Source organism: Perissodus microlepis, chromosome 20, assembly GCF_051167445.1.
Source record: "Perissodus microlepis isolate ML-2025 ecotype Zambia chromosome 20, ASM5116744v1, whole genome shotgun sequence".
Taxonomy (NCBI): domain Eukaryota; kingdom Metazoa; phylum Chordata; class Actinopteri; order Cichliformes; family Cichlidae; genus Perissodus; species Perissodus microlepis.
This window is the reverse complement of record NC_140480.1, coordinates 5746751-5756418: the sequence shown is the minus strand read 5'-3', so window position 1 is coordinate 5756418 and position 9668 is coordinate 5746751. Positions and strand designations below refer to the sequence as shown.

Below are 9668 nucleotides of genomic sequence, written 5' to 3'. Positions count from 1 at the left end.
AAAACATAAAAATAAATTATATATATATATATATATATATATAATACATGCTAATATGGAATATGTTTCTGATTTATTTTAAGCAAATTCTAAAATAAAATAAAGAAATACATTTCAAAAGCGATTAGTTACATGTGAAGGCGGTATGGAAGCGGTATGACAAATTATAATTTATATGTAGATTAGATAAATTATATTTATATCCATGTGAAGACAATAAATGAATCCATAGATAAATGTAAACTACAGTAAATACACATAATATGTCATATGTCAATTTGTGAATTGTAACCAATCAACCAATTACAGGCCTGAAAATTCTCAATTAATTTAGCCTATCAAACGTCTGCTCATTTTAATCTGTCATTTTACAGCATTACCAATGCTGCTTGCAAATATATTAAACCTTATAGACCCTGAATAAATGGTGCTACTGGTGTGTTGCCAAAACTCATAAAAAAGCTACATTAATAATTAATAAAGGCCATAAATTCAGGTTATCGGTGTGCGAATAAGCATGGTGCTCTGTTGAATATTTGGTCGCGTTGCTGGACAGGGATGGGCATCATCAACCCGTTGGCATCATCGGGGGCAAATCACCCCTCCCTCATCCACACATCATCGCGCACACAGCCCAGACTCACACGCACACACAGACACACGCACATACACGCACATACACAAACACACACGGAATTTCGGCTCAGCCATGGCTCCCTGTTAGGTGCTCAAAGCGGCTGTTGTCAGAGCGAATTAAATCTACTCTCGCTCGCTGCTTTCCTCCTGACCTTGCCTGCCTCCGGTTGGGTTTTTAATATTTTATTTAGGATTCCTGCGCTGCCTCCCCATGGCTACATCGGATGGACTAGACGGCTGTCTGCAGCGAGGCAGATCTCAAAGTGACCCGAACATACTCACCGAACCGGGCATCGAGTTGGCTCACGGCACAGGTAAGATAGGCGTTATTTTGTCTACATTCATCCGCTCCATATGCGAGTTTTTATTTTTATTTTATTTTATTTTTCTAAGGTTGCCGCTTCTTTGGCGTTGCAGACCTCCTTGTTTGCCTAGTGGGATGTCAGAACACTAAGGCACAATTAGCGCATATGCTCCCGACACTGGATGTAGAATATGACTGTAACGCTGAATCGTGGAGCTGCATGTTGAAGACGAATGCCATCTCAGCGTCTGTGAATGGCTGCATTCCCCACCAGATTTGCGCCTTACAAAGACGCCTGTAGCCCTTTTGGCTGATATGGATGCAAGTAGTATTTGGGAATCCGCGTGTTGGCCGTTTAATGTGATATTACCGTGTGCAACTTTTACTCTATTGCCTATCTATTCCCTTCCATGCTATCCCAGCCCCTTTATAGTGAACCCATGCTATTTAGCATCACAGAATCTGCATGCATGTGTGGTCCATGATCCAAGCTTAACGAATGTGTTGTCCTGTCTGATCCACTGCTATAGCGTTGTTATTAAGAGAGATCCATGGAGGGATTCATGTTTTGACGTGTTGCATTAAAAAAGAAAGAAAAAAAAGCACATGCTTCTCTTATTGTAGGCCTATGCCTAGAGCTCTGTCCCTGTATTGACAGCACTGAATCCCCACCCCATACCGAACTGATCACTGCTGTGATCAATAGCCGACAATCCACGTGATATAGGCTATAGGTGGAAATGTACCCAACTTATCATCACAGCCTTGTACTGGTACAATCGGACTGGCCAGTTATTGATCCTTCAGGTGATCTTTCCAATATGGAGTCCTTGTTTGTTTCTCTGTGGGTTAGTCATCTAATGTTACTCATCTTTCTGCTTTATGGAAGAGGATAATGAATTAAACTTTCATTAATGACAGAACACCAGGGAGCACTCATGCCGTGCTCTCCTCTGGTGAGCTCCTGGAAGTGAATTTGGTTGTTGTTGTGCTGGAAGCACTAGTAGCCTATGCATTCACCTAAAATACACTGATTTATTTTCTTTTTTTTTTACGTAAGTGAGACTATTTATGGTCATACTGTGTGGGTTTAGAAAGAGTCATTGCTTACACCCACACATGGCGAGTTTTACGCACATGAATGCTTGACTGAATGATTCAGAAAAAAAAAGCAGAGTAGTTCACCTTTCAACTTATCACTAACGAGACTCGCTTTTTCACATTTCCAAAATCACACCTGCCTGCACTCATCAACTGGCCATAGCACGTTTATAATGGAGCCTTGCTGAATTCAACCCTCCCAGGGATGATTTAATTCACACATAGGTGAATGTGATGATGTCACACTGGGTCTTTGACACACCTGAATAAACAACGCAGCAGTTTGGCGGATCAGCCAGGCCAGTGATGAGAGCTAAAGCTGTCAGGTAACGCTGAACGTCAGCCTCCATCCCTGGAGTATGCACAACTGCATCACAGTTTCAGACACGAGTATGCTACATGAAAGACGGAGTAAATACAGTTGTAACAGCAAGGACAATATCGGTGTCTGGTGGCCCAAAGTACACAGCATCGCCCACCCCTTCTCTGCGTGGATCACCACTGCACTAATGTCTGGGGCACTAGTCTTTGCCAAAGTAATCCTTTGGCAAAGACTGCCTTTTTTTTCTCCTCCCAATACAGTAGATCTCGCAGCTGCAGAGGCTTACAATGTGTTCATACACTTACTCAATACTGGGAGGAGAGTCAATAGAGACAACAGTTACAGCTGACCATCTCAGAAAATCAGAGTAGTGTTTCCTTTTTGAATGAGGCTGCAGTAATACTACAATACAGACTCACCCTCTCAGAGAAGGGCAAGTCGATCGGTCACATTGCAAGTGTCCAACAATGCAAATCCTACTGTCTTTTAATAAAGCGCACAGAGTGACATTGCATTGCTCTGTTGGGAGTTTATCTAAATTAAGGCAACCTCTTTGAGCAGCAGATTTACAAGAATGATTCAAAGTTACAGGAACATAAGTCCAGGAACAGGAGCAGCAGTATAAACACGTTTAATCAGTTCATTTGGACAAGGAGCCCTTAGATTCCCCTGCTAATAAAATGTCACTTTCGCTCAAAGTTCCACTTAGTCATTGCAGAATGTCGACCAAGGTAATGGTGTGGAGAGGACACCTTGACGCTTTGCGGACAGGGAGCTTGTCCAAGCAGGGTTATCCCTATGGCTTCGTTCCTCAAAATAATTCTTTTCCCCTGTAGAAAGATGCAAAGCTGGAGAAACAGTGGAGATGAGTTGAATCACACAAATATCAGCACAAGCAGATTTATAGTGCACATAAATCTGCAGTTAGAGACTATTTCTATTATTGATTAAGTTTCACTTTTTTATTACTTTTTTATTACAAAGAATACAATGCACATTACAGTTTCCAAAGTAGTTATCTTCAGACTGTTAAATTCAGTTCACAAAATTACAAAACACAGAAAAGAAGAATATCCTCCTCATGAAGAAATCACGTCATATATCCACAGTAAATTCTAAAAATAAAAAAATATATTCAGATGTTTTTAATCTTTTAAATAATTTCTCAGTTTGTTTGACATTTCATTGATTAGTTGCAACACTTTATAAAGATGGCCAACTGCCCCTTCACTAAACACCATCCTTTGGCAAAAGACTGTAATAATTCATGATGAAATCACTTTCACTTGCAACCCCTCCCCACCTGCAGCTATATACCACATTGCTGAAGACCACTTCTGGTCTCCGCTCACATGACGACTTATCCAATAAGTACCTGCTGATCTGTGTTTTTTTTCTCTCGTTTTGTTTTATCCTTCTCTCCTGGTCTTACTGGTACAAGAATAATCCTCTCAGATCTGTCAAAAAAAAAGAACAACTGAAGAATTCAGGTAAAAGGCGGGGACCTGCCTAATGAACAAGACGATATGTCAAACCCTGCGGAAGCTGATATTGAGCCATGACAATGACTCACCCCAAACCCGAGCGCTGTGTCGTACATAATCCCTCTTATATTCAGGGCTTGGTGAGCAAATATGGGAAATTATGAGTCAGCAGGTCTTATATAATGTTCCCGCAATTAACACAACATTGTTTGAAAGTAATAATGTAAACAAAAAGGTATTAGTGCCACAGGAATTCCTTACATAACAATGGTTTAAGACCCAGTTTCAGATTTCAGCGAGTTGCGGCGGAATAAAGAAACTGTAATTACGTAACAAACAGAGATATATATGACCCTACCTTAGGAAACAGCCCTGCTTCAATTAAAAAAAAGGAACTTTGACGTTTTCAGGTGAAGAGAGGGTTAAAGATGCAAAAACATGGACTCCTTAGAAGTTTAAAAGGCACTCTTAAAAGGAGACAACCCGGTGCTGGCAGGCGGCACATTTGAAGAATGTTTTTCGTTCAACTGTAATGAGGCAGTCGAGTAGCTTGATGGTGTGGAAGAGGGAGATAAAGAAACGCTGGATGTGGCACAGCATTTGGTGTGGCCTTCAACTGGCGCTGGCTCTAAACAGATAATTACACTGCACACAGTAACTATCTAGCTATCAATCCAAACCACTGGCAGTTCATCAAGTTGTTGGGACGAGTTGTTGGGCTTGCCCGTGTTGACAGGTTTTGTGATGAGCAAAACTCCACCAGTATCTAAGGCAGTTTTATAATTATTTTCTATTCCGAGTAATTAACTGTAAATTAAACTGTTTGAAATTGCAGTTTTCATTTAAGACAGATTAAGAGGCAGGCGCTCAGCGGTATGTGATGCCATTACAGCCACACATTCTGTCTTCCTGTGAGTCTATTTTTTCCCCACCGAGTGATTGTCAACATCCTCAAGAGTGCAGAGAAAAGGGTGTGAAGTTGTTGTATTCTGCTGCGGGTCGTACGTGTTAAGTGGTTAAAACAAAAGAGAGAGCGACGGTGACCGTGAAGTGGATACAAGTGAGAAAACAGAAAACGATCCCTCTGTTACAGTTTAGCCCGTGACACCATGCTGTCTGTGCTTAGATAGGTCGCCAGTATGCAAAACACAACCTCGAGTTTTATTCATGTGGTTGGGTTTTTTTGGAGACTTTTAATTTAAACAGGACATAAACTTCATCATGCACATGCAGCTCAATACTGGTCTCTCATTTTTGAATTTTGTTTGTTTATTTGTTTGTTTTTTAGCTGCGGTCAAGTTGAAAACTGTAAAACCCGAGGATCTATCAAGCTACATGCACACGTATGGCTGACATAAACAAGTTTAAGAGATCTGGATGGACAACGAGAACATATTGTATATAGATTTGCTCTTTGTTTAGAACCTGCAACTTTATCAGACTCAGCCAGGAAAGCTGTAATTCACGCTGAAGTCACGACTCATTCATCACGGTGAGCCTTAAGGGACTGTGAGTCAGTCGAGGCCACCTGTTAGTAGTAGCCACTGGAGAGCTATTCATTCTTCCCTCCACGATGCACAGAGGTCCCTTCAGAGGCCAAGAGAAAAAGTACATCTAATGTCAAGTTGAGAGGAGCCTTCTGGTTGCCATAAAAGGTATTTGTCATATTCAGAAAAATATGACTCTCAACAAATATTGAGTCAGACTTTCACCCAGGAGCCAGGGGTGCGCTGTTAGTGCCCACATGTCATATATATATATATATATATATACATACACATATATATATATATATATATATATTTATGTATGTATTGTCACAGTAACATGCTAACATGCCAAGTTCTCAAGTTTTCAGGCAGAACGCCCTCAAGGCTAACTTATCCTTTGTGTGTAAAATGTTCAGACATTTCTGATTGTCAAACCTAATGGATCATGTCCACTGTTAATGTGATGAACTACTCTGCTAGGGGCACTTGTGTGAACTTGAGCGTAACTGGCTTTTCATTCTCTATAAATTACTTCAGAACAAGTTAGTCATAGGCAACTGCAACATGCCAAATACAAGTGAAATGAGCTCAGGGGAAAGGGTCAAGCATCATTTGGCTGTACAAAAAGAAAAGTTAAAATTCCACAATTTTGTTTTAAAAACGATAAAAAGGGAAGAATTTGTCTTGAGTAAAATGAAAACTAACGGGTACACACACCCCTGTTCTCTGCTGGCCATCGGGGCGGGGGGGCTGGGAGGAGGTGTTGGCCGTCCGATTGGGATCTGGGATGCGGGGCCTCCCTGCTGCTGCGGAGCCTGGGGTGGTCTGCTTGCCTCCACCCCAGGGGAAAGGGTAACATCTCCTGGGTCTAGGTGCCGTTTCCCCCTCCCGGGGCGAGGGTACCTGGACTTGGGGTATAGAGTTTGTTTGGGGAGTGTGATTGTGTGTACAGTGTCCATGTATGTCTATCCCTACGTTGGGTGAGTGCTGAGTATTTGTATATGTGTGCATGAGGGTGGGAATGCATGTTTGTGTCTGTGTGTGCCTGTTTGTCTGTGTCTATATGTCAGGTCGGGTCTTACACTCCACCTCTCTGGGAACTCCCAGGCCCTCCAAAGGCCTATCTCCCCTCACCACACTCCCTGCCGGTAACTGATGCCCTCAGGGGTCAGTGCGTTGGTGGTTCTTGGTGTCCGGGGCTGGGCGCTCAGGTATGTACCAGCTCACTCCCGGTGACTACTTGGCGGGGCCTGGTGCCTGTTGCTCGGTCAAGCCTCTTCCGGGGCAAAGGGGGCAGAGCCGGCGGGCACGCCACTGCAGCCCCCTCTGGCTTCTGCTCCGTGGCTACTGGGTGACCCCTCATCTGGGGCTCTCCTCAGCTCTTCCCAGGAGGGTGGCACGGATGCCCCTCTGGTGGTCCTCCTTGGGCTCTCGCACTCTGGGGCCTCTGGATGTCTGGGGCCTGGATCTCCTCCATGCCTGCTTCATGCCCTGGGGGACGGGGCTATGGCTCTCTACATCCTCTAGCAGACCATTACATGGTGAAACCTTTTGAATACAAGCGCGCTGATCCACACAGGTGTGCACACGGGTGTTCACTGTTCATAGACATAAACTACTTAGCTAGATTAACGTGATGGTGTTGTGTTTAGTATGTTGCTCTGGTTTTTTTTTTTTGCTTGTTTTCTCTTCTTTTTCTCTCAACAGGTGATTCAGGAGATTTTTTTTCTCTTCTTTCTCTTTTTAAGTGCCCTTTCTCACTGTCCCTCTTCCCTTCTGTTTTTCTTTTCCCTCATCTTTCTTTCTCCCTTTTCTATCCCTCAGTCATGTCTGTCCCGTCAGTAACAACTGAAAATAAAATAAAATAAAATAAATAATAACAACAACGGTCGATCAAATGGACCAATACGGCAAGGCCATGATGATCCATTTGGCAAAGTAAATCCATTCAAAGAATGAGACATAATTAGATTATCAAAGAAACATCTACAGAATGATAGCGGTTCTTGAGATCCATCTTTGTCAAATAATAATTCAACTGACATGGATCTAATGCCATCAAATTTGTGTAAATAAAACCACGGGAAAATTCCAACCAGACTGCACTGAGCATAAAGTAAAGATCAGATGTGGGAACATCAAAGTCGGGAGCTGTTTTTTACTTACAGTGGCAACATCCACCTGTTGAAAGAAACTTTGTACATCAGAAATCCGAAGACCTGTGGCCCTCACAAAGATTTCACTATAAATCCCTATGGAGGGGGGAAAAAAAGCTTTGCTGCCTTAAACACAGAAAACTCTCAGGCTCTCAGCACAGTCACTGTAGAAACCATGGGCTTCAAATATTCAAATCTTTTCCACCAGTTTTAAAATTAAAATAATGATTCTTACTATCATGAATTACTATCATCAACATTTAGTATTGGGTATCGTTAAGGATGGGAATTCATAAGAATTTAGCGATTGCGACTCCGTTATCAGAGTCACCTATCGATTCTCTTTGGGATATCATTAGCTCGGCTTTGAGAGTCAACACAATCTCTAAGCAGAATATCAAAGACATTACATCTGTTCACATTAATGTATGCTGTGTGGTCTGATATTTGCGCAGGTATTTCCCCTCTTTGTTGTGATCAGTGTTGGGGTCATTACTCAAGAAAGTAACTCAACACAAATCCCTATCCCAACAAGGACACACACATGATCTTTCTCTTAGTAGAACACAAAGCTGACAGCAAAAAGCAAAGATGAAAACCAGCAAAAAGACACTTTAAAACAATTGCCACAGTGGTTCTACTGAAACATGAGTTTGTTACCTGTTAAAGTTCAGGGTCTGGCTGCTGGGCTGGGCTCAGCCTTTACTGAGCTTTATCAGCACTCTGGGTTCTTGGCTAGCTTAGTGTTAGCTTGCTGTTTGGCTAGCTTAGTGTTAGCATGCTGTCTGTGCAGGTGCTTGTGAAGTGCTGACGTTATGTTAGCAGCATAATGCAGCTGTTTCTGTCCTAGATGCAGTTTACACTTTACCATCATGATCTTGTCCATGTGTAAATAAAAGTAATGTCCATAATGGCTACCAAGAACCGGTTCTCAATTCCCATCCCTAGGTATCATATCACTCAACACTCCCGCTTAAAAAACTGAGAAGTCTATTAGTCATTTAGTCTCTTTGTGTTAAAAAACGGTGATGATGGGATCTCATGCTTATACCAAGTCATCACAGTATACCAACTAAATTCATTGCTTTTTCTCCTTCAAACCAAATCAGGCCACAAAAAAGTCATGTTAGCCTTATGTAAAAGGAAAAAAAAGTCCTTTCTTCATTTGGAACCAAAATGAACACTGTGCTAACAATTCTGTCACATTTAGGATCCACAACTGCTGAGTGGTGAGCTAAGGAGATATGTTGCATGCAGATGCTTTGTTGAGCTCTGCTCTCCGTAGATGCCTTTACAGTCTCCCAGTTGCCCCCAAAAATGGAGCACATTAAATGACGACAGCAGCAGAAGTCCTACATCATGCATGCTCCCTGTGGATGTGGGAGCAGATTAGGCATTTGACAATGTTTGAGCCATGTGTTAGTGCGGCTGTTGTTTGGGCCATGTGTTGCTACGGCTGACACCCGTGCGCCTGTGTGTTTTTTTTGGCAAGTCAATCCATGTATGCATTCATTTGCAGAAGATGTAGCAGGTTTGTGCAGACGTGGAAAGAAAAAAAAATCACAGTGTGTGCTAGAAAAGACAGTCACCCTTTTGAGAACAAAGAGTCGAAAAGCCCCGCGCACCTGTCAGAGACCCCAGGGTAAAGGCAGCACGTAATGGAGCTATTAAGCCTCTAAAAGCCGGGGTTAAATTGAGTTCAGGAAGTTGCATGCACTATGTTGTGAAGGGTAAAAAATCTAAGAGAGAGAACTCCTTTTGGCATCGACTCTGTGGAGCAGTGGAAATATATTTCGCAAGAAAGCAGAAAAAGGAAAAAAAATGCTGGGGAGAAAAGGAGAAGGAGGTTAAACTAGTGAGGCAGAGAGGAGATGGAGGAGAGAGAAAGAAAGGAGGAGGTGGCAGCTTTTATTGAAAGAAAGCCAAGATGTTATCCTAATTGCAAACTGGCCACAGCGAGATGATGGATAGGCTGTAAGAGACCAGTTGCAGGCAGTGACTGTGTGGCTCTGGCTGGAAGACCTCTACAGCGTTCCACAGATCCTATACAGACCCTAAAGTGATGCAGTTAAACCAAGAATGCTGATATGCCAGATTTTTTTTCCTCTATCATTTTCCTCATTGATAATTACCTCAGACGTTTAAGCCAATTTAGTTAATTGAACGGTTCCTTTT

At 42.4% G+C, this 9668-nt stretch overlaps 1 protein-coding gene and 1 long non-coding RNA gene across 4 annotated transcripts in view; one reads left to right on the top strand and one right to left on the bottom strand.

Moving 5' to 3' along the window:
• The first annotated feature begins 549 nt into the window (after nucleotides 1–549).
• Nucleotides 550–9668, top strand: part of phactr3a (phosphatase and actin regulator 3a) — a 33154-nt gene continuing 24035 nt past the window's right edge. For 2 of the 3 annotated variants that reach the window (XM_084918278.1, XM_084918277.1), the window contains exon 1: nucleotides 551–950. In XM_084918278.1, the coding sequence (XP_084774404.1) occupies nucleotides 848–950 (103 nt within the window). In that variant the 5' untranslated portion in view covers nucleotides 551–847. Of the gene's footprint in view, nucleotides 951–9668 lie in introns of all 3 variants that reach the window. The other variant, XM_084918279.1, reaches the window with a different exon arrangement.
• LOC146363925 (uncharacterized) lies at nucleotides 2770–4400 on the bottom strand. The gene is made up of 3 exons (XR_014799098.1): nucleotides 4206–4400; nucleotides 3739–3820; nucleotides 2770–3211 (listed from the first exon to the last, which is right to left on the bottom strand). It is a non-coding gene; the product is annotated as an uncharacterized LOC146363925 (long non-coding RNA).